This window comes from Saccopteryx bilineata, chromosome 1 (assembly GCF_036850765.1).
Source record: "Saccopteryx bilineata isolate mSacBil1 chromosome 1, mSacBil1_pri_phased_curated, whole genome shotgun sequence".
Classification (NCBI taxonomy): Eukaryota; Metazoa; Chordata; class Mammalia; order Chiroptera; family Emballonuridae; genus Saccopteryx; species Saccopteryx bilineata.
Genome location: NC_089490.1, coordinates 85,626,737 through 85,650,409, shown reverse-complemented (window position 1 = coordinate 85,650,409; position 23,673 = coordinate 85,626,737). Strand labels below are relative to the sequence as shown.

Sequence of the window (23,673 nt, the reverse complement as noted above, 5' to 3'; positions counted from 1 at the left end):
GATGCCAAGGTAGAAGGAAGAGAAGGCCATATCATTTACTAGGCTAAGGGGTTGGGGAATGGTCGTAAAAAAAAACCCAGATGGCCATACAAAGGGGGCTGGGAGATCGATAAACGAGTTGGTTATTTCTCACTCTACTTACTGGTTGGAGGAACCTGAATGAAGGGAGCTGGGAATTAGTTGAAGAAAAGAACATGAGGTAATCATTTCCTTCATGGGCATCCCTGCCTGTTTGCTTGTCCATCTATAGGAGACTTTAATAAACAGAATAGCCCACCATTTTCTGGCTCCTTAATTCCTTTACTGCCTGCCTAAACCCAATGCGAACCTGCATCGGCATGGCCACTGCCGGGGCCACTGGCCCTACACCCATCCTTCTCCGGTGAAGACTCTTCACAAAAATGGTCTGAACTCCGTCCTAATGAACCAACGGGGAAGCCCCCAATGAACTGAGTTTAGAACTTGGAGAACCTGAGGAGCGAGCAGGGGATGCCCCAACTCCGCACTGCTAGTTTACTTTTAAAATAGTGTCCCAGTCAAGACCCACTAAACTGATCTTGCCAAGCACCGTCACCTGGCGAAACAGTTCCTGGAAAGGCCCCATTTGGCTGATGCACCCTCTAAGTCGGGCGCGGACTTAACTTCTCCAATCTGATCTTTACCGAGAACCACGACCCCAAGACCCGGAGCAGGAAAGATGGAAAGACATTCCAACAGGAACTCGGAGGGGCTGGACCGGAAGTGAGGTAACCGTCGCAGTCGTCGCGGCCTGAACTCATTGGCCAGAAACCTCGCGGTGGGCGGGAGAGCGCTCAGCAGTCCCAATGCTGCGGCTCTTGGTAACGAGTTGAGCACCTTTGCTGGTCTCGGGGCAGACCTGGCCGCACGGCTGGTTTCTCTGCTGCTGCCCTTTCCCGCACTCTTGATCTGGTAGGTGGGGGGTCGGGTTTCGAGTGGGTAGGCTCCTGGTGGAGAGGCTGAAAGAGTGAGGGCCCGGAACCGGCTGCAGGTAGGTGGGGATTGAGATTCGCTTTTTCTTTTTGGAAAGACTCCTTCTCTCCCGGAGCCCCAAAGGCTGGGGTCAGCACCCGTGGTCCGCAAACTGGCTTAGGGCCCGCCACCACCAGGCCACTCCTGCAGAATGGATTCAGAGTAGCTAACGGAGCTGGAAAGAGATATAGGGATGCAAGGGCGGGGAGCGGGATTGAGAGGCCCCGTAAGTGAGAGTAACAGTAGAGAAGGCAGAATCCTCCCCACGCAGTCTGTTTTTTTTTTTTTTCTTTTTGTTGTTGTTTTAGCTTTTTCCACTCTTCCCCTGCTTCAGTCATATCTCCCTGGACCCAAGTTCTACTCTAGCCTGTGTCTGGTTTCCTTGATTCTGGAACGTGACATTGTAAGTTTGGGGGTCTTGGGTGAACTTGAACTACTTTTTATTCTCTTTCAGTTGTATCATCCGTGTGTGTGTGTATGTGTGTGTGTGTGTGTGTGTGTGTGTGTGTGTGTCTGGGGGTGATTATCTGGCTGACCCTTGCAGGATCTCACTGTCAGTAACGGAGCTTCTCTCTGGTGGGGCAGGTGTTCCGGTAGAAGAGTGGCTTGCTCTGAGATAGCCTACTCATTTAGACTCTTGGTTTAGCCTGGGCATAGCTGAATGACCACACTTTTCTGTGCCATGGTTTCCACGTTGGTAAAATTGGGTCCCTGTTACCTAAGTCTAAAGCCTTCTCTGATAACTGTATTTAATATTGAACCCCAACAACTCCCTTTCATTCTTCTGTTTTTGTTTTATAAGTTTATTGGTTATCTCTTATTTCTGCTAAGGAAATAACTACCATGAATGCAGGGACTTTTGTTTTACTGCTGTATTCCCAGCTGTAAAACATTGCCTAGAACAGGGGTCCCCAAACTAAGGCCCGCGGGCCGCATGCGGCCCCCTGAGGCCATTTATCCAGCCCCCGCTGCACTTCTGGAAGGGGCACCTCTTTCATTGGTGGTCAGTGAGAGGAGCATAGTTCCCATTGAAATACTGGTCAGTTTGTTGATTTAAATTTACTTGTTCTTTATTTTAAATATTGTATTTATTCCCGTTTTGATTTTTTACGTTAAAATAAGATATGTACAGTGTGTATAGGGATTTGTTCATAGTTTTTTTTTTTTTATAGTCTGGCCCTCCAACAGTCTGAGGGACAGTGAACTGGCTCCCTGTGTAAAAAGTTTGGGGACCCCTGGCCTAGAACATGGTAGGTACTCAATAACTAATTGGAGAATGTTGCTTGAACAGGAATAGGTGTTGCTTGAGGTGCCTATGGTTCCAAAGTGAGTGAGTAGCATCCCTCTTACTCCAAGACCACCCTGCCTCCCTTCCTGCCCTATGTCCCTTTCTGATGACAGAAGTCAGGGAAGGAGGGAAACACCAGAAGCTTCACATCCCCCTTATTGCCTGGGCCTCCTTGATCAAATACCTTCTGGGAGGCCAGGATGGGGGTGGGGGATTGAGAGGGAATGATATTGACCAGCCCCACCTTCCTCAGGCATATTGCTTCACTCAGTTCTCCCTCCCTGCAGTAGGGAGGTGACCCCCTTATCCCTGTTTTAAAATGAGGAAGCTGAGGCTCAGAGAAGCTGAGCAATTTGCCTGATGTTCTATGGTTGGGACGAACAAGGGCTCCAGCCCAGAGCTCCAGACGCTGACCCCTGTGTTCTAAGCATCCCTGCACTGCTGACCTCCCTCCTACCTACTACTCCATGGCCTTTATTTTGAGTCTGCTGGTCACAGGCCCTGGACTAGGGACTGGGGCTCCAGGGCTTACTAAAGTTGGGTTCTTGGTACTTGGAGGGTATGCCATGTCAGAAGAAGTTGCTGTTCACCTCACTGTATTTTATATAACACTAATCTTCGGGTCTTACCTTCTTTCTTTGGGTTACTCCCCTAGCTCCAGGATCGTGGATATGTACCTTTCTCAGTTCCTAGTCGTCCTGTTTGTCCTGCTACTGTCTGGGACAGGAGTCACAAACACCCTGAGGACCTCCCTGGACCCAAGCTTGGAGATCTATATCCTTTGAGGTTGGAGGGGGGGTTTAATGAGCTGTGCTTGAGTAATATATAAATGAAGTCTCTCTATACTCACAGCCCCTTATGGCATTCTAAGGGTGGGTCAGGTTCCATTGATGGGAACAGGGAAGAAAAGGTAAGGTACTCTCATCAAACTTTGATCAAATCTACTGTCCTCTGAGCCTCAGTTTCCCTATTATGTTAAATGGAAAAGACAGGCACATGTCTCAGAGGCATGAGGGCTCTGAGAATTGTATATATGTGCCTAGTACCTTGTGGGTGAGATCCTGGGCAGGGGGACTTAGGTCCTAGCATACTGGGCCATTACTCTGGGCCAGGCGTTAGGGTCACAAAAATGAGTCAGGATCAGTCCCTGGCTCTGAGGCCTTCACACAGGCCTCACATTGTTCTTTGTGATCACTGCTCTGATGGAACATGGGAGAAACAGTGTGCTCTGACTTTTATACTGGGTCTTGAAAGAATAAAAACTCATAGAGAAGGTTTGGGGACATTCTAGGCAGAGTGTACAGTGAGCAAAGGAGCAGAGGTTCTGGGAATAGTGTGAATAGTTGTGGGACATAGTGGGAAGGCTCTTGGGAGGGGAAGGACAGGGGTCAGGACCTGAGGGCTGTGATTAATCTCTTAGGTGTGTAATCCTCTGTGAAGTGGACAAATGATAACATTTCAGGGTGCATATGCTGCTCAGTTTGTTATTTCCCTGGTGGGGGGTGGCAGCCGGGGCTCAGGCATGGGTATCTGTGGCCTTTCAGATATTTACTTGTCAGGAATGGGCCCTTTGGGTTGTGACCACTGGATTATCCAGACAGGAGTAACGGTGCCAACTCCTTAACTTAATGCTGCTCAGATAAGAAGATGTTTGAGGTGAAGCGGCGGGAGCAGCTATTGGCACTGAAAAACTTGGTGGAGCTGAATGACGTCTACCAGCAGTACAAGATCCTTGATGTCATGCTCAAGGGGCTCTTTAAGGTGCATGCAGGTGCAGGGCAGCTCATGACAGGCCTAGTCTTTGATCTGGGCATTGAAGGATGAGTACCAGCTTCTTAAGGGGATAGTGTTCAATTAGGCGGAACTGTGTGTATAAAAGATTTGAAATAGGGTTTAAGAAAACTGGGCTGTGGTTGATCGTTGATCTCTAAAGGTCTCTGCAAAGTCACTCAGCCAGGTGGGGTTCCCTCAGGTGCTGGAGGACTCCCGGACAGTGCTCATTGCTGCAGATGTGCTCCCAGATGGGCCCTTCCCCCAGGACGAGAAACTGAAGGATGGTATGGTCTTCCTAATCTTTCCCTCTCCTCCTCCCCACTTTGATGTTCTCTAGTTGTTTCTTCCTTCCTCTTTTTGGCACTGTTTTTCTCTGGAAATACTCTCTTGTGGCACCTTCCATGTATTCCCCTTGTTTTCCAAGAATTTCTGAGCTTCAGAGCCAATTTCTGTATCCCTGGCACAAATGTATTTCTTTGTGCTATCCTGTTCCCAGAACAGGGGAACCAGGGAAGAAGCTCTGCCCACTACCTCTCCAGGGATCCTTGCCTTCACCACCCTGACCCTTCTGGTAGAGAAGGCAAGGATTGTTCCCATTTACAGGAGAAAAAATAGGCCTACTGAAGTGACTGGACAGTGGGGGCAGTTGCCCACACTCTTTACTACTGTTCTGCAAGTCCCAACCCTCTTAATTCATTTTTGAGACTAGATAGGACAGACAAATTAGGTAGAATATATTGTGTCCCTTCATTTCCCCTTCCAAGAAATTCTTTCCAGTGATAATTTTCCCATTAACTAGGGATATCTTAATAAAATTTCCTACATTACACTGAGAGAGGCTGGAAGTATCCTTTACATGTTGAATGGTAGGCACTTTTATAAATATCATCTCTAATCTCCACTGTAATTGAGGAAGTTATATGTATAACTTGGCTCTTACTTATAAACCATGCTCACTCCTGAGTTCAGGATTGTTCTGAAGCCCAGGGTTCCAGCCTCACGTGACATATCTTTGAAGGAGTCTGCCTATCTGTGGGTGGCCTGACACTGCTGCCAAGGGCTACCTGTGCATTATCTGCAGGGCCCCCAAACAGGAGCTGCTGCCAGGGCTAGGTCTATACTTACTCTTCGTGCTAGCCTGGGTTTGGGGACCTGCCACCATTATGGACACAAAATAGTCTAAACTGACCTGTTGACCAGAAGAAGGATATTAGTGGGGAAATTGATGAAATTCAAATAAGGTCTATGGCTGTATTGTATCAATGTTAATTTAGTGGTGTAGGTAGTTGTACAGTGTTTACATAAGATGATACTAAAGGAAGTCAAGTGAAAGGATTTTATGGTATATCATGTAAGTCTAAAATTAATTCAAAATACTTAAGCATTTAAAATAAAATAAAATAAAATTGGAAGAGTATTTTTAAAAAACAAACCCTGATGTGTTCCCTGGCCATCCTAACAAACCTGACCCCTCATAGACACTGGTTGTGCTAATATCAGGCTTGGACATTTCAATAACAATTTGGGGAGAATTGGCCCCAGCAAAACCTCATTTGATGCCTTCATGTGCAGAATGACACCCATCTCTGGTCTCTATAGCAAGAGTCTTCTAAGTCATGAGATATAGAGGAAAGAGCAGGGCCTTTGAAGTCAGACATACCTGGGTTTGCAGCCCAAATTTACCACTCATTCTTTCCATTGTAAAATGGGAGCAGCTGTTACATCTCCCTCTAAAGGTGGTTTGAGGATTCAGTGATCTAGTGGACATAATTCCTTTAGCATGTAGTGCTCCTGTTGACAGCAAATACTGGTCCCTTCTCTGTTTAGTGGGTTTGGTGGGATTGCCTCCATTTTTTAGAGGTACCTGGGGCTGGCCAGGAGGGCAGTAGAAGGACATCAACCATGGCACTTATCAGGGTCCTCTTGCCAGCTTTCTCCCAAGTGGTGGAGAACACGGCCTTCTTCGGTGATGTGGTGCTGCGTTTTCCAAGGATCGTACACCACTACTTTGACCACAACTCCAACTGGAATCTCCTCATCCGCTGGGGCATCAGCTTCTGCAACCAGTCAGGCGTCTTTGACCAGGGGCCCCACTCACCTATCCTCAGCCTGGTAAGGACTGGGGCAGAGGCAGTCTTGAGTCCTGTCTCCCAGTATCCTGTGAGCTTTGCAACTACAGCTGGACTTGAGTGTCATCATCTGGTTGCACTTTCTGTGATAAGCCTCAGGGTACCTTGAGTTGCCATCTTAAGGGGTTCTGTGCTCACCTGGGTCCCTAGGGGTCATCACCTGGCGCACCTTTGCCCAAGTCTCGGGCTTTGGGTTCCAACGTGGAGGGAATTGCCTGCGGGTGAGCAAGAGGCAGGAGAAGGCAGAGGATGACTAGCTTTTCCTCGTCTGCAGATGGCCCAGGAGCTGGGGATCAGCGAGAAAGGCTCTGACTTCCACAACCCATTTAAAGTAGACCGCACAGAGGTGAGCTTTGGGGGCTTGTGGCCATGTCTGCTCTGCCTCTGCTAGGCCACGGGAAGCCAGATCCTGCAGGGGTTGGGGTGCCTGAGGTGGGACATAAGGGCTTTGGACTTGAAGCCAGACATGCCCAGGTCTGGGTCCAGGAACCATTACTCACTGTCTGGTGCCTTTGGGTAAGCCACTGCCCTGTCTTAGCTTCAGATGACATGTCTATTCATGGGATGTGGACTACAGCTGTGGGTGGCAGTCAGAGGCTGTGAACACACCCTTCTCAGTGTATAATAGGGACCCTACTTGGGATAAATGTGAGGAAAGCCAGAGGAAGTCAAGTCATGCTCTTCTCTGTCCTTGAGCCTCTGATCACAGAGCCAAGCTTCTGTCCTACATTCCTAGGGGGCTGGAGTGGGCTCTGAGGGCTGGAGGCTGTGGGGTAGGATTACAGATGGGGGCGTATATGATGAGAGGAGGGGATCAGAGGTGCAGGGGGTCAAAAGGCTTGGAGGACTACACTCATCAAATCACAGATTTGCCCCTGGTGCAAGGAAAGGAGGTGTTTCAGGGTCTTTGAGGGTTCTCAGATTTTACACCCTACTTGGAGGCTAACAAGCTAGTCTGCTACTGTTGCATGGATACTGGCAGGTCAGAGACATCAGAATTTATTACAGCAAAACCAGTGTCCAGACTGTTGTCCTGGTACAGGGGTCCCCAAACTTTACACAGGGGGCCAGTTCACTGTCCCTCAGACCGTTGGAGGGCCGGACTATAAGAAAAAACTATGAACAAATCCCTATGCACACTGCACATACCTTATTTTAAAGTAAAAAAACAAAACGGGAACAAATACAATACAATATTTAAAATGAACAAGTAAATTTAAATCAACAAACTGACCAGTATTTCAATGGGAACTATGGGCCTGCTTTTGGCTAATGAGATGGTCAATGTGCTCCTTTCACTGACCACCAATGAAAGAGGTGCCCCTTCCGGAAGAGCGGCGGGAGCCGGATAAATGGCCTCAGGGGGCCGCATGTGGCCCGCGGGCCGTAGTTTGAGGACCCCTGTCCTGGTGTGTTTGTTCTCCTTGTTCCCTGAGTCCCACAGGGGTGACAGAGGGTTCCAGATGGATGCCACATCCAAAGACTACCAAGCTTGGGAAATTTACCACTTTTATAGTGAACAGAAGTAAACCTGCTCTTTGAGGAGGAGAGACATCACCTCATCCTTCAAGGTTCTCTGCAAACACAGTCCTGAGAAATGGCCCAGGTACACAGTGGTCAAGGCTTTGCATTCTTGGTGTTCCCAGTAAGAGTATGCAGGGATGCTCAGGGCCATGGTGGACTGCCTCCCCCACAGTCCATCCCTCAGCCTAAAGGTCTTGACCTAATGCAAATTTCCACATGAACATGCTATTCAGTCTATTAATCTGACTGGTAGAAGCTAGGTCCAAATTTGTTCAATCTGTCTCATACTACACTTAAGGCTGCCATCAGCAAGACTAAAAGCAGCAGGATGATGCCAGCCTGCAGTGCAGTATCTGACATTTCAAGCTGTGTGCTTCAGGGTCAGAGACTCAGCCAGCTTTGATCGGTTTTGGAGGGACTAGTAGGTCCTATTTTAGACCATTGGATGTGGTCTAAGGCCAATGTTATTGATTACCACGCACACAAGAGTTTAGACTGACTTGCTGACCTTTGATGTTTTGCCAGTAGTTACAGAGATCCACAACAAACCTCATCCCCAGTGGAGAGAGAACTCCATAGCTCACTGTCTCCCATGCATTACACTGTATTTGGGTCACCATTACATTGTTTGGCTGAATTATGAGTGTCACTGTGTAGTTGCAGCCTCAGTTGCCCTACATCAGTAGTCGGCAAACCGTGGCTCGCGAGCTGCATGTGGCTCTTTGGCCCTTGAGTGTGGCTCTTCCACAAAATACCACATGCGGGTGCGCAGGTACGCACGGATGTGTTGGGCAACTGGAGATGCGGTTTGACTCTCAAAAGAAATTTCAATCGTATTGTTGATATTTGGCTCTGTTGACTAATGAGTTTGCTGACCACTGCCCTACATGATATAACTCCAGGCCACTCAGGCATCAGGAGAAGGAGATGGATTTGTATCTGTCAGATTGAAACAAGGTTGTATTGGTATGTGTGTCTGCACAGGGTCAGTTCAGAAGCTGCCTTTGATGGCATCAGGCACACCAGAATAATTCAGTACTAACTGTGTCTTTGTCATTATTTTATCATGTTGAGAATGACATATCTAGCAGCTGGTTAGATTGTCATCTGCAGCTGCTACTTGGCCTGGACAGATCCTAGGATTATTTAGCCCGGTGGCAGTGCTGGATCTAAGCAACAAAGGGAATTAATTGTTCTCCATATGTCCTGGGATCTAAGGTGGTCTCTCTCTAGATGCTGGGGTTATTAACCTAACCAGTTGGAGGCTAGGTATGTCACATCCTAGACCTATGTTAACATTTTTTCACCGTCATCTCCTACTCTTACCTAGATCTTCAAACAGAAGGGTCAGATGTGAATGAGACAAGGGCATTTTTACAAAATTTTCAGAGGCATATCTCCCATATTGGTCCACATGAATACACAAGGAGTGTACTCAACCAATTGGTCATTATCCTAATGCATTTAGCCATACTATTCCAACCCGGGACTCCAGATAGTCCAACCAGAACTACAGAGTTATTTTTGTGTCAGTCCATGATGGCAGGTATGTTGCCACATCTAGTACAATAATGCTTTTAAGCAGAAATGACTGCATCTGGGTTGTTGTGATCAGCAGTTTGATTCTGGTCAGTCTCGTCAGAGAAAAGGCCATACTATGGGCATCTGAGCGAGGGACCCAGACTGTCCATTTGTCAACCACAGTTTGTTTCCATAGTTCACAGACCCAAAGAGGGATGGCTGTCCTTGATCCACCAAGTCTTCTGAGCAGCAGACCAGATGGCTAGGACACTGACAACAGATAGTAAAAATGTAGTATGCCTGGTCTTTAGGAGTATCATCTAAGCAAATGTGATGGCTTTTAATTCAGATCATTGGCTGGCTTTTTATGACAGCTAGTCTTTCATTGTCACTAGGGGCTGATGGCTACTACCAGCTATGTCAGGGGTCTCCAAAACCATCCTCAGGTTGATGATTCACTAGGACGCAGTGTATAGTCATGCTCACAGCCATTATGTATTACAGGGAAAACACAAAGCAAAATTAGCAAAGGGAAAGGCGCAAACGCCCAAGAGTCCCCTCCGAGTGGAGTCACAAGGCATACTTAATTCCCCCAGCAACAAGTTGTGACAGCATGTGTGAAAAGTTCTCTATCAGGGCAGCTTATGAAGACTCAGTGCCCAGGGTTTTTAATTGGGAGCTGGCTGGTCAAGTAGGCATCTTCTGCCTGGCACCTGCCAAAGTTCCAGCCTCCCAGAAGGGATGCAAGTGTTAAGCATAAACCACAAACAGATTGGGCACAGTTAGGGTGGTAGAAGCCCTCCCGGAATCCAAGTTCCCAGACGTCAGCCAAAGGCTGGCCTTGGAAGCAGGCCTGTCAGAATAGCAGTCAGGTAGGCTCTGTTAACTTCTGCACAGCACCATTTGCTAGAAATTCAGTTAACTTCAGTAGACCAGGACTGAGTAGGGTAACTTCTGAGTTGAGAGCCCTGTTGAGCCAGCAGCTTACTGTAGTCACAATTCTGATAAGTGGTCCTGGTAAGGAATAGTCAGGGCTGAGTTCTTGTGCTTAGCAAGAACATGCAGGGCGCTCAAGACCATGATGCCTTTCCCAATGGTGGAGCATCCATAGGGATGCTTTACTGCTGTAATACTGGCCCTCTTCACACTGCAGGTCATGGATGCCTCACATGGAGAGGGTGAGAGTGTGGGCCTCAGAGAGAATGGGCTCCAGGGTAAATTTAGTTTAGCTTCATTATAATGTGCTCTGCTTGGACAGAACCATAGCAGCAATGTACTTCTCACTGTCTAGGGACAGTTGCAAGGTTTTATACTTTTTTTTTTTTTAACAGAGACAGAGAGGGATAGCTAGAGACAAATAGGAACAGAGAGAGATGGAAGCATCAATCATCAGTTTTTCATTGCGACACTTTAGTTCATTGATTGCTTTCTCATATGTGCCTTGACTGCGGGCCTTCAGCAGATGGAGTAACCCCTTGCTCGAGCCAGCAACCTTGGGTCCAAGCTGGTGAGCTTTGCTCAAACCAGATGAGTTCACGCTCAAGCTGGTGACCTCGGGGTCTCGAACTTGGGTCTTCCCCATCCCAGTTCAATGCTCTATCCACTGTGCCACCACCTGGTCAGGCTTTATACTTTTGATGTCCAACACAGACCTGTCCACTGGCATAGCCCAGGCTTGCTCAGCTCCCTTCATATGCTCCCTCTACACTGGCAAGTATTCCGGGGACCTCCTACTGTACATAGCCATCACTAGCGCCAGTTTGTGTCGGGCTGAGTACTAGCCACTGTCTCTGTCCAGAAGGGGCTGGCCCTTTCCCTGCCATTCAGATGCTCACAGTCTGATGGGGAAAGCAGCAGAGAAACAGTCCCAGTGCAGCATGATCACTGCCAGTGGAGGAGGGAAGTGATGAACGTGGGACCCCTGAAGGAGACCTGACTCAGCCTCTGTGTGGTGAAGGCTCTGGGCAAGTAAGTGTCAGGTGGACTAGCTCAGGGAAGATCTTTAGGCAGAGGGACTAGTTTAAATAGGCTCAGAGACTATAGCTATTCATTCATTTAGTGAGCACTTATTGAATCCAAGCAATTAGAGAAACACCCTGCTCACTTTGGAAAGAACTTTAGAGTTGGAGGAGACAGTCAATAAAAAATATATACTATGATAGGTGGTGATGAGCTATGAATAAAAAAGTGGGGTGATGTGGTTAAGGAATTCTGGGGTAAGGTGGAGGTACAGTTGTCATTTTGCATAATTGGGTGCAGAGAGGATCTCACTGAGAAGACCTGAAGGGAGCCCTGGCTGACTAGCTCAGTGGTAGAGTGTCAGCCCTGCGTGTGGATGTCCAAGGTTTGATTCCCGGCCAGGGCACACAGGAGAAGCACCCATTTGCTTTTCCACCCTTCCCACTCTCTTTTCTCTCTCTCTTTCCGTCCCACAGCCAAGGCTCCATTGGAGCAAAGTTGGCCCGGGTGCTGAGGATGGCTCCATGGCCTCTGCCTCAGGCGCTAGCATGGCTCTGGTTGCAATGGAGCAATGCCCCAGATGGGCAGAACATCGCCCCCTGGTGGGCATGCCGGGTGGATCCTGGTTGGGCGCATGCGAGAGTCCGTCTCTCTGCCTCCTAGCTTCTCACTTCAGAAAAATACAAAAAAAAAAAAAAAAAAAGACCTGAAGGGAATGAGAGAGAGCCAGCATGTAGTCAGAGGGTAGAGAACATACCTGGCTATAGCAGCAGCAAGTGCAAAGGGCCTGAGTTGGCAGCTTATGTGGAGGGGTGAGGAGTGCAAGGAGGTGAAGTCAGAGAGTGGGCCAGGTCATGCGGCCCTTGGAGGAGGACTTTTCAGGGGCCTTGGCATTTACTCTGAGAGACATGGAGAGCAGAGTGATGGGCTCTGACTTCCCTTTTAAAGGATCAGCTTGGCTGCTTTGTGGAGAATGATCTAGGAGGCTCCTGTGCTTTTCCATTTGGGAGTTCATGGTGGCTTGAACTAGGTGACAGTGAGGGCTGCTGAGGAATGGTAAGGTTCCAGTTTCATTTTGAACGTAGAACCAATAAGATTTGCTAAGGAAGCAGATGTGGATTAAGAAGCATTAAGGATGACTCGAAGATTTTTGGCCTCAGCATGTGGAAGAATGGGGCTGTCATTTTCTAAAAGGGGAGACTGTGGTGGGAGCAGGTTGAAGGCTGCATTTGGGGCCAAGACTGTTTCTGGACCTGGTGAACATCTGAATGACATACCAGAGGGGCAATTGGCTATATGACTAGATTTCAAGGAAGAGGTTGAAGCTCAAGCTACAAATGGTGAGAGTCTAGCATATGAAGAAAATATCCAATCTGTGGCCAGGACGCCATCACTTAGAGGGGAGGGACTCAGGGCAGATAAGAAGTGGTCTGAGGACTGAGATGTGGTTGCAATTAGAGGTTTGGGGAATGAGCCCCCAAAAGGAGCAGGCAGCATAATAGTAGCAAATGCAAGAGAGTTGTTTCCCAAAGACCTGGAAAGTTCCAGGAAGGAGTGATGGGCACATCAAACCCTGCGGCAAGGTTAAGGAATATAAGACCTGAGAACTAGCCGCTGGAATTAGTAACGTGGAGGCCATCAGAGATCCTAATAAAGGCTGTTTGGTGGTGGGGTAAGGACAAAAGATTGGATTTCCAGAGAATGGGGGGAAAGGAAGTGGGCTCAGGAAGTCCAAACAACCCTTATGAAGAATTTGTTTTCAAGGAGAGCAGACCAGTGGGAGAATAGCTGGAGGTCAGTGTGGGTTCAAAGGGGATTTATTCAGGAGAGACTGGCATGTCTGCATGTTGATGGAAATGACCTATTAGGGAGGAAGAACTGATCGTGCCAGGCGTAGGAGAGTTGCTGGGGCTCCATTGCTAGGCAGCACAAAGGGCTGCTTGAGTTTAGTGTCAGGAATTTAAAGTGGGCATTAGGTGCAGGTCTCATGGGGAAGGGATCCAGGAAAGGGATGGGCAGTTTTTCTCTTCTGCCCTAACTAAGTTTGGGCTCCCCTGGTGAAGCTGAGCCATCTGGGGCTGAAGAAGCCAAGATCTCTTGACTGGCCTTTCCCCAGCTAGAATCAGAAGGTATAGGAGTATCCTGAGGGGCTCCTCCCAGCTCCTTATCTCCCCGTAGTGGAGCAGAATTAACTTGTAGGAATAGGAAGTAGAGTGTGGTAGGGGAAACACTGTTCATGAAGATAGGGATGCTGGAAAGGGACTGGGTTTGGTGGTGGAGCCATTCCAAGTTGGGGGCACATTTGGGTCATCCTAGTGGAGGTGCCAGGCAGGCACTTAGGTGTGAATATGCACATTTGAGAGATATCTGACCAGAAGCCATGGGTTTGGAGAGAGCAGAGAGAGAAGAGTGTAGGAGTGGAGTTGCACTTGAAGAGTGCCCCAACTGCAGTTCTCATTCTTCTCCCACTCCTGCTTGCCCTGTGTTGCCATTTCCTCACTGGGCACCACCCTCTATCACCTATGGAAGCCATGAGCATGGGCACTACCACCATCTTCTCTTCCTCCCACCCCCTTTCCAGGGTCTGTCAGTTTGACTTCTGATCCACCTGCTTCCTGTGTACTCCCTTGCCTAGACAGAATGCCTGTCTCTTATTCTCACTGGCTGCCATCCCCTCCTCCTTGGGTATGGCAGCCAGGGTTTGGGGGTGGTGTTCTATGGTTGTTGGGTACTCGACCCTCTCACCCTGAGAGGAGTCTGTTTATTGTTCCTCTGATGCCTGTGGAAGTTCACACCTCAGCACCTGTCTATCTATCTAGAATGTCCTCCTTCCCTCACCCTGTTTGTTGTAACCTTCCTGCTTATCTTTTAGGACCCACTTAGCAGTCCTCCCCAAACCCATTTAACCATCTCTATGTCTGTGGGCTCTCTGAGGGCAGGGATTGGGTCGATGTGTCCACACAGCAGCCTAGCTCAGTGTAAACTGCCATCAGGGACTAAATCAAACCACTCTGTTCTTCCCTTCAGTTCATTCCTAGCACCGACCCTTTCCAGAAAGCCCTGAGAGAAGAGGAGAAACGCCGGAAGAAAGATGAGAAGCGGAGAGAGATACGAAAAGGCCCACGGATCTCACGATCCCAGTCTGAGTTATAGCCCTGTTGCAGCCCAGGGTTCAAGGGGCCAGGAGGAAGAGGAGGAGGCAGCATGGCCAAGGTGAAGCAGCGATGACTGATCGGTGGTGAGAGCTGGCCCATTTGCTTGGGACCCTGGAGCTGACTGTGAACCCCAGCTGAAGGGACTGTGCTGCAGAGGGCTGGATTTCCTCCTAGAGGTCTCCCTGGAGGATGTGTTGAGGGGACCTTCAAAGGACACTGCACTGCTTCAGACCTAACCCTGGGGAGATGCTGCGGGACATAGGAGGAGCCTAGGGCTGGGTTCTCCCAGTGGCTGGCTGGCTGCCCTTTCATGGAGAGGTAGCAGAACCAGGCTTCGATCCATGTGTGGAAGCCCTGCACCTGTCCCTGGCTCCATATGTCACTGAGCCACAGGGCACAAGTTCCAACCCCCCTACAGAGACACAATAAAAGCCAGCAAACCCTCTGGGCAAATCATAGCTGGTAGGTAGTGAGGGGCCGTGTTGGGGAACCAGAGGTCCTCAGGTATAGAGAGCACCTTAGAGAATGTTCCTGGAGGGCAGGAAAGCTGGGGCTTGGCTGAGGCCTCCTAATCGCTTCTCAGCTCTGTCCTTGACAAAGGATCAGTGTTGGAAAAGGACTGGAGGTTGTTTATCCAAGCTGACCTTGGAGCAACATGATCTGTCTCCTCAACTATCTGGGGACAGTCATAGAGCATGCACAGGAAAGAGTCAACTTTTCCTCTTTGGCAGTGCTGGGAGATCTTCAGCCTATGGGCGGGGGGCTAGAGGAATAGGCTGCACCTCTGCAGAGGCTGTGCTTTAATGCCAGGGCTGCCCCAAGCTGGATTAATCAGCCTGAGCTTTCTGACTCAGGAGGTATGCAAGCAGAGTCTTGCGGTCACAGGGCAGGGAAGCTGCAGAGGCTGTGAGTGAGCAGCTGCCCTTCCCAGGCAGAGGAGGGAGGGGCCTTGGTGGGAATTCTAGCTCTGTCTCTTTGACCTTGCCTAGCTAGGGTCTGCCTCTTAAAAGTTAAGAGACATAACCATTTCAGAACCTACCATCACCACTATTGACAGAGCTCAGGGGAGACCTGCATTTTGTCTTAGTCCATCAGATTTGCTGAGTGACTCTGGCCCACCCCTTCTCTGTGCTGTGGCTTCACTGGTAAAATGAATTTGATAATATCTGAATTGCCTGCCCAGCCCTGAACTGCTTCTCCAAGGCTGGGGTTTGTCCCATAGATTTGCTGAGCATCCACTGTAAGCACAAAGAGAGGGGCCCAGTGCCATCTTCATTTCTTCCTTATCTGGTACCTTGGTCCTCTTGGGCTCGTCCTTCTACATGTTTGGCCTCTATCTTGATTGGTATCTTCTTCACCATCTTCAGACGGTTCCAAAATCTCCTATCTGATACCTTCAGAGAAAAAAGAAGAACCATCTTGCTTTCCCCTCTCTCCTTCCCTTTGCTGCACTGTTGATTGTTGTGGTCACTTGTTTTCAGAACTTCACCTGAGTCTTACTGTAGGCAGAGCCTGTCTATCTCCCCTTCCAGGAGCTGTAGAGACCCAAGGGTACTTGTTTGGCCAGCCTTGTTGCAGGTAGGATTCAGTTCTGTGACTGAAGTATCACCAACCAGATGCACCAGCCTGTGTGAATGGTGCTGGTAGAAGCAGTGGCCAGAGGGGTTGAGGAGATGCCAAGTGGCCAGACCATCAGTGCCAGAGATGCCTAATGGTGGCAAATGTTATCTTCAGTAGTGCTTTCAGCATCGCCTTGGATGTTGTTCCTGTTTGTTTGTTTTTTTCCCTGTCTTTTGAGCTTTCAGGCCCAATCTGAGACATGCATGGAAAGTCTGGGAACTCCCAATATCCTGTAAGGTAGGGTTTCTAAACAGTGGCACTGTTTACATTTAGGGCCAGAAAATTCTTTGTTGTGAATGTGAGGAAGACTGTGGGTATTATAGGATATTTAGCAGCATTCTTGGCCTCAACTCACTAGATATCTAGTAATCTCCTAGTTAGGACAACCAAATATTTCTCCAGACATTGCTAGATGTCCCCGGGGGCAAAACCTTCCTAGCCTACAACCCTTCTTCCTCCTTATTCAGCCCTGTGGCTTTGGACGGGTGAAGACTGAACCACTTAGTGAGTACCCAAGAAACCCTGTCAAGCAGGTTGGGGGTTTCCTGGGATCCAAACTGGCCGTCCTTTGAGTGCTGGTTGGGTCCCTGTTCGAGGTGCCAGTATGTGGACAAGGCCCACTGGGGGTTAGGACGATGGAGATGCAGAGACCCGACTCCAGGGACCAGGTTCAGCGATGTAGATCCGCTTTATTCAGGAAGCAAGTTAGCTTATATACACAGGTTCAGCCTATAGGGTGTTACAGCGTGTTCTTCAAAGCCAATGGCTAAAAAGATCAGGGAGCTGCGTAGTTGGTGCTGAGTCACTTCCTTATAGGAGGCGAGCTCCCTCCTGGTTGGAGGGTTCCGGGATCTGGAGTATTCTCACAGCATTGCGTCAGCCACAGCAGCTAGGTAAATGCTCTGTGCTTTACCTACATCCCCATATCTTCCTCTGCTGTTCCTAGTCATTGTCTGCAGAGAGATGCTGTTGACAGTTTCTGAAGAGCTTCTCAGGCTTCTGGCCACTATGTTGTCCTGGTTCTCAACTCTGTTGCTCTGAGTCTGATCTGTCTCTTCCCGATTCCTCTTTCCTCATCTGAGCCTTAATGAGATTTTAGGCTTAGTCTCTCTTCTGCTCTTTTACTAATGCTGCATCCTCTAAGACTACAAAGCTGATGGCACTTGCCCTATTGCTACCTGATAACCCTCAGTCTTTATGTTTCAGCTTATCCCAAACCAAAAGTTGTCTTACTGGTGGTGGCGTAGTGCAGTGTTGACCTGGGACACTGAGGTTCTAGGTCCATGATGGCAAACCTTTTTATAAAAACCGCCCACTTTTGCAGTGCTGGTCAACCGGTCCCTCCCACCCACTAGTGGGTGGCCCAGCTTTCATGGTGGCTATAGGGGAAGCAAACAAATGGCGCTGTGATTGGCCCACCATGAAAGCTGGAACGCCCACTAGTGTGTGGGAAGGACCAGGTTGACCAGCACTGCAAAAGTGGGCGGGTTTTTTTTGTTTTTTTTTGTTGTTTTTTTGTTTTTTACAGAGACAGAGAGTCAGAGAGAGGGATAGACAGACAGGAATGGAGAGAGATGAGAAGCATCAATCATCAGTTTTTCATTGTGGCACTTTAGTTGTTCATTGATTGCTTTCTCATATGTGCCTTGACTGTGGGGCTACAGCAGACCGAGTAACCCCTTGCTTGAGCCAGCAACCTTGGGTCCAAGCTGGTGAGCTTTGCTCAAACCAGATGAGCCCATGCTTAAGCTGGCGACCTCGGGGTCTCAAACCTGGGTCCTCCACATCCCAGTCCGACGCTCTATCCACTGCGCCACTGCCTGGTCAGGCATTGGGCGGTTTTTATAAAAAGGTTCACCATCACCCTAGGTTCAACACCCCGAAGTCACTGGCTTGAATGCGAAGTCACCCACTGGGATCAGCAACATGATCCCATGGTTGTTGGCTTTAGCAAGGGGTCACTGTCTCAGCTGGAGGTCTCCCTGCCCTTCCTCCTGCCAAGGCACATATGGGAATGAACAACTAAAGTGACGCATCTATGAGTTGATGCTTCTCATCTTTCCCTTCTCTCTTGCTCTCAAAAAGAAATAATAACCAAATGTTATTTCCCACCCTAAAACTTCACTTTGTCAAACCATGGGGTACATGCTCTTGCTTGATCCTGGAGGAAAAGATCAAACTGAATCCTGAAAGATTGGGGAGAGGCACTGAGAGCAGAAACCTAAAAGAGGAGGCATCAAAAGTAGTACATGAGCCTGACCAGGCAGTGATGCAGCAGATAGAGCATTGGACTAGGAGGCGAAGGACCCAGGTTCGAAACCCTGAGGTCGCTGGCTTAAGCACAGGCTTATCCGGCTTGCGCATGCGCTCACCAGCCTGAGCGCAGGGTCGCTGGCTTGAGCCCAAGGTCACTGGCTTGAGCAAGGGGTCACTCACTGTGCTGTAGTTCCCTCGTCAAGGCACATATGAGAAAGCAGTCAATGAACAACTAAGGTGCCGCAACAAAGAATTGATGCTTTTCTCCCTTCTGGTCTGTCTCTGTATCTGTCCCTCTCTTTATCTCTGTCAAAAAAAAAAAAAAAAAAAAAAAAAGGTAAATGAAAAAACATGCAGAGTTCTCTTCTGTGACCTTTAGGAAGTGCCCAGTTTGTTGTGGGTATCTGGACATAATGGTCATCTAGTCCAGTTCCTTTTCAGATGAAAAACCCAGGTCCTGAGGAGTGACTTGTTGAAGCTGCTCCACCCCTGAGAGCCAGTTCTGGGCAAAACAAGGTGCCTACCAGAAGGGCTGTTCAGTTAGGTGAGATCCCGGACCAGAGGGAGAATGCCACTGTTTTGCGGAGTCTGGATCCAGTGCCACTACCTTTTTTCCGCAGTTTTCACCAAGCCCTCATGTGTGCCCCCTCAGGCTACTTTGCTAGGAAGCAGGGCCTTTCCATAGGTCCAACTGGGATCCATGGGAACAGCTGTGCCTGCTGCCTGACTTGGTGCTCCTGCAGCCTTCTGTGAGGATTACTAAAACAGGAATGGGTGGGCACTGGACTAAAGTGAGTCATAGGGTAGGCCAGCAGATGGTCACCCCCCCAGTGTGGAGAGCTCTGTGAGAGCCACTGAGGCGCAGTTGAGGGTCCCACTGTCCAGCTTAATACCTGGTCCAGAGCAGGGTAACAGGGTTTGATTTTACTGTTTCAGGGTGAGACTGATGTAGTCAACACCCAACTCTCCACCATGTAAACAATCTTTTTTCCTAAAATAAGGCTATGTTATACAATTTCATTATAAAAAGTATACTGAAAGGAAAATTCAACCTAAACCTCCTATTCCCCAAAACCATAACTGACAGCTGTTGGGCCTTCCTCTTCCCTTTTTTTTTTTTTTTTTTTAATTATTTATTTATTTATTCATTCTAGAAAGGAGAGAGAGAGGGAAAGAGAGAGAAGGGAGGGAGAAGCAGGAAGCATCAACTCCCATATGTGCCCTGACCAGGCAAGCCCAGGGTTTCGAACCGGCGACCTCAGCATTTCCAGGTCAACGCTTCATCCACTACGCCACCACAGGTCAGGCCCCTTTTTTTTTACTTTCATGTGAGTGCATAGATTCCTCTTTTATCAATTACAATAGCTACCTTGTGTGGGCAGTTACTATATGCCAGGCCATATGCCAAGTTCTGCCTGGCAGCAGCTTTTGCTGTCTCAGGGCCTTTGTCCATGTTGTCTGTTACCCTAGCTGCACCACACACAGGTCTCTCATAATTTTAGGTTTTATCTTAAAATATCAGGCCTTTCCTGATATCCCAGGTCAGGTCCTTTGTAACAGCTGTTACTTTCCCTTGATCACTTGTACTATTATCTGTTATTTTTATGTTTTTTTTTTTTTTTTTTTTTGTATTTTTTCTGAAGCTGGAAACGGGGAGAGACAGTCATAGACAGACTCCCGCATGCGCTCGACCGGGATCCACTGGCTCACCCACCAGGGGCGATGCTCTGCCCACCAGGGGGCGATGCTCTGCCCCTCCGGGGAGTCACTCTGCCGCGACTAGAGCCACTCTAGCACCTTGGGCAGAGGCCAAGGAGCCATCCCCAGCGCCCGGGCCATCTTTGCTCCAATGGAGCCTTGGCTGCGGGAGGGGAAGAGAGAGACAGAGAGGAAGGGGGGTGGTGGAGAAGCAAATGGGCGCTTCTCCTATGTGCCCTGGCCGGGAATCGAACCCGGGTCCCCCGCACGCCAGGCCGACGCTCTACCGCTGAGCCAACCAGCCAGGGCCTTTTTTATGTTTTTTTTAATGTTTGTTTTATTCACTAGACTGGAAGCTCTCAGAGGGCAGGAACTATTTTTTGCCTGGCATAGAGGTGTTCAATATTATCTAATGAATGTGCAGATGATCTCATTTATTCCTTACAACTGTGAGGGGGCACTATTCCTATTTTAGAGATGACAAAACTAAGGCTTAGGACAGTTAAACTGCCCAAGGTCACACTGCGTAAGTGGATCCATATGTATGCGTCCACACAGCCTGTGTGCTCATAAGTCTTGACCACTGAGCAACAGCTGCCTCTCACACTCAGGGAATATAAACAATATAGTGCAAAAGTCGATTGTTACATATTTATCTATGTAATGGTTAATGATGCCATAGTATTTTATTATGTGGATGTAATTCATTCATCCAGTCCCTTGGGCTGTATACTTTTCCAGTTACAGAGGACTTTGGGATGAAAGTCTATGGATATTCTTGTGTACTTTGAGCACACGTATTTTTATTCCTTAGGATAAGTTCCTAGAAGTTTGCACATTTGTTTATATCATGACCAGCTGCAGGATGTGGGATTCTTGAAAGAGTGGTGATATACTGGTGGCTGTGTGTCAGAATACCTGCGAAACTGTCAAAATGCTCATCCTGGGCCTCGCCTCACGTGGATAGTGGTGGCCCTAGGCACTGGCATTGATTTAAAGGTCTCCAGGCGGTTCTGAGGTACCCGAATTAAGAACCCGGGAATAACCGTATGGTTACGGCAGATGCGAAGGTGCAGAGGTTGCCAATACGTTCCACGCTTATATCAATACAAGTACACAATTCGTAGTCCATGTCGAGCCTCCGTTTCCGCCTTTTTAAGTGGCGTGGGAAGAATGCAATTTGAAGGGTCACCGGGCTCCTTCGGGGCCCAAGTTTGTTTCCACCAGCTCTCCAGCCGGGTGGTGGTGGGGGCGGCAGCTGGGAAGATGACATAATGTGCTCACAGCTTGCTCGGCGGGGCGACCAGCGGTCCGGGTGGAGCTTGTTAACTCTTCAATTTCCGGCTGGTGAATGGAATTGCTTGTGGAGCAGACCCAACGGAAAAGAAAGCGGCTTCTTTAAACTAAGGGAAGGAGGTTGGGCTGAGGACCGAGAGGCTTCTCTTTGCAGTAGCTACGAGACCTCGAGGGGTGTGGTCTCGCTATGCAAATCTGAGCTGCTGATCGCTGACGCGCCATCACCCCACGCGCCGCTTAGCGCGTCGATTGGCCACTACCAGCCTGGTCCCATTGACAACAAACAGGGGTGCGCGCGGCCTGGGGGCGGGGCCGCAGAGGGCGCGGATTGGGGCGGGGAAGTCCCGCCCCGCCCCTCCCGCGCGGCGCAAACATGGCGGAGGGTGGCACCGGCCGGTGAGGCGGTACCGGGTGGGGGCTGTCGGGTGTCATGGGTGGTGGCGGCGGCACCGCCCCCGCATCTCCCTGAACGAGCCGGGAGGGTGGCCTCTGCGCCGAGAGCCGAGCGATGGACGAGAGCGGCGAGTTGGGCGGTCTGGAGACCATGGAGACGCTTACGGAGCTGGGCGACGAGCTGACCCTGGGGGATATCGACGGTGAGTAGTGGGTGGGTGAGTGGGCGTGCGGGGAGGAAGGGGTTACGACGGCGCGCGCGGGTGCGCTTGCGCCCCTCGCCCCAAGCCCTGGCTCGCGCGGGTAGAACCGGCACATGCGGTCGTCCTGGAGCTCCCCAGGCTTTCCGGGTCCTGCGGGTTTGAACCCGGACGGGCTGCTCCAACAGGCCGTGGGATCCGCTCCCCGGCGTCGTGTGTCTTTAAGCGGAGCGAGGGTCGTGAGGCCGGCAGCGCGGAGCCAGGGGCGTCGCGGCGGCCGGGCGGGAGCGATCTGAGGAGAGCGCGCGCGGCCGCCGCCTTCTTCGCGCACCTACACGCGTCACCCCATATCCCACACTGTCGTCGCCCGCGGCCCGGCGACGCACCTGTCATTCCCCGCCCCGCCGAGGGAGCAGTCTTGGGATCCCCGCGACTGGGACCCCGGGCTCCGTACACCCAGCCCTGGTCTTCTGGGATAGACACACGGCAGGTTCTCTGGCGCTCAGGAAACTTTGGGCAGCTCATGGCTGCAAGCAAGTTGCTGATGAAGCGAGAGGTGGCGACGGACTATGGATGCATCTCTAGAATGGAGACACGTGCGCTCCTGCTGTCGCGCTGTAAAGGGAGTTGAGCGGCAGTAATTTTAAGTTGTGGCCCCTCCGGGACAGGCTGGGGAGCAGGTAGCCTTTGTTCCAGCGGTCTTAACAGCGGAGTGGAAGAGCTGGTAGGAGCCCAGGGATCCTCTCTTGCAATGCTCTCATTTTGTTACCACGGGAACCCAAAGTTTGGAGAGGATTAGCAACCTGCCCAAGGTCACCCATTTGATTACAGAGCCCAATTTCTGGGCTAATGTTGGTGTCCCTACATCAGGCTCTTGGGGGTGACAATTTCAATGATAAATTTTAATAGTTTGGCTCTTCTGATGTTCTAGGTCCCAAATACCTTAAGTGATTTCTCTTATTCCTCACTACAATCCCGTGAGGGAGATGTTAACTTGCCTAAGGTCACTCAACTTAGGTTGTCCAGAACCCATGCTTTTAAACAATAATTCAGCTGCATTGTGCTCTTGACTTTGCAAAGTGCCTTCACATTAGGATTTCTGTACAGCCTTGCAGGCAGGTATGATGGCTCCATTGCCATAGTACAGGTGAAGAAACCGAGGCAGCAGATTGGGAAGAGTTAAGTAGCAGCAGCTAATTGGAAGGGATCAGTTCCCCGTTTTGCTTTCTAGAACATTTTACCACTTGGCCTGTCCTTGCTTTCTGGGACAGTCTTTCCCACTAAGTGCTCCTGAGACAGATGTATTAACAAATGGGAAAGGGTAGTTTTTGGAACTTAACAAGGGCAGCTAACATGTTTTGAGCACTTCCATGCCAGGCACTCTGTTAAGTACCCATATACTTTAATGTTCTCAATTCTTAGGTGTAGACTACCATTCTGCTACTTTCATCCCCTCTCATAGATCCTGAAACTGAGGGCCAAGGCAGTTTATTAATTTACCCACAGTCACACAGCCAGTAAGAAGAATGTCTGAAGCTACCTACCCGGAGTCATACACAAAGAAATTCTTGTCCATTTTGCATTCCCATTTTATAATTGAACCCTACTTGGCTTAATTTGTAATGTGTTAAATGACCTAGCAGTTAAGTATTAATTTTATCCCCATAGATTTCTGAGTATTTGCACATTCTGGAAAGGTTCAGTGGCTTCATAGATCCCCATACCAGATTTGGGGAAAAGGGGCTCCCTGTGTTTAATTGGTCAACAAGTATTCAAATAAATGCCAGCTGTAGTTTCTGAGCTGTAGGGAATGTGAGAGTTAGGAAAGACAGTGTTATGATCTCATGGAGCTTGAGATGAATGACAGTAAA

At 49.4% G+C, this 23,673-nt stretch overlaps 2 protein-coding genes across 3 annotated transcripts in view; both read left to right on the top strand.

Annotated features, from left to right (window-relative positions):
- Positions 1–800: 800 nt before the first annotated feature.
- CCDC134 (coiled-coil domain containing 134) lies at positions 801–17,454 on the top strand. Its single transcript, XM_066256754.1, has 9 exons — positions 801–930; positions 1,299–1,393; positions 2,282–2,316; positions 2,934–3,055; positions 3,921–4,039; positions 4,251–4,335; positions 5,982–6,163; positions 6,455–6,526; positions 14,212–17,454. The coding sequence occupies exons 3-9, from the start codon at positions 2,306–2,308 to the stop codon at positions 14,335–14,337; spliced, it is 717 nt and encodes a 238-aa protein (XP_066112851.1). The 5' UTR covers positions 801–930; positions 1,299–1,393; positions 2,282–2,305; the 3' UTR covers positions 14,338–17,454.
- Positions 17,455–21,554: 4,100 nt separating this feature from the next.
- SREBF2 (sterol regulatory element binding transcription factor 2) overlaps positions 21,555–23,673 on the top strand; it is a 66,438-nt gene continuing 64,319 nt past the window's right edge. For both annotated transcript variants that reach the window (XM_066256741.1, XM_066256732.1), the window contains exon 1: positions 21,555–21,805. In XM_066256741.1, the coding sequence (XP_066112838.1) occupies positions 21,718–21,805 (88 nt within the window). In that variant the 5' untranslated portion in view covers positions 21,555–21,717. The remainder of the gene's footprint in view (positions 21,806–23,673) is intronic.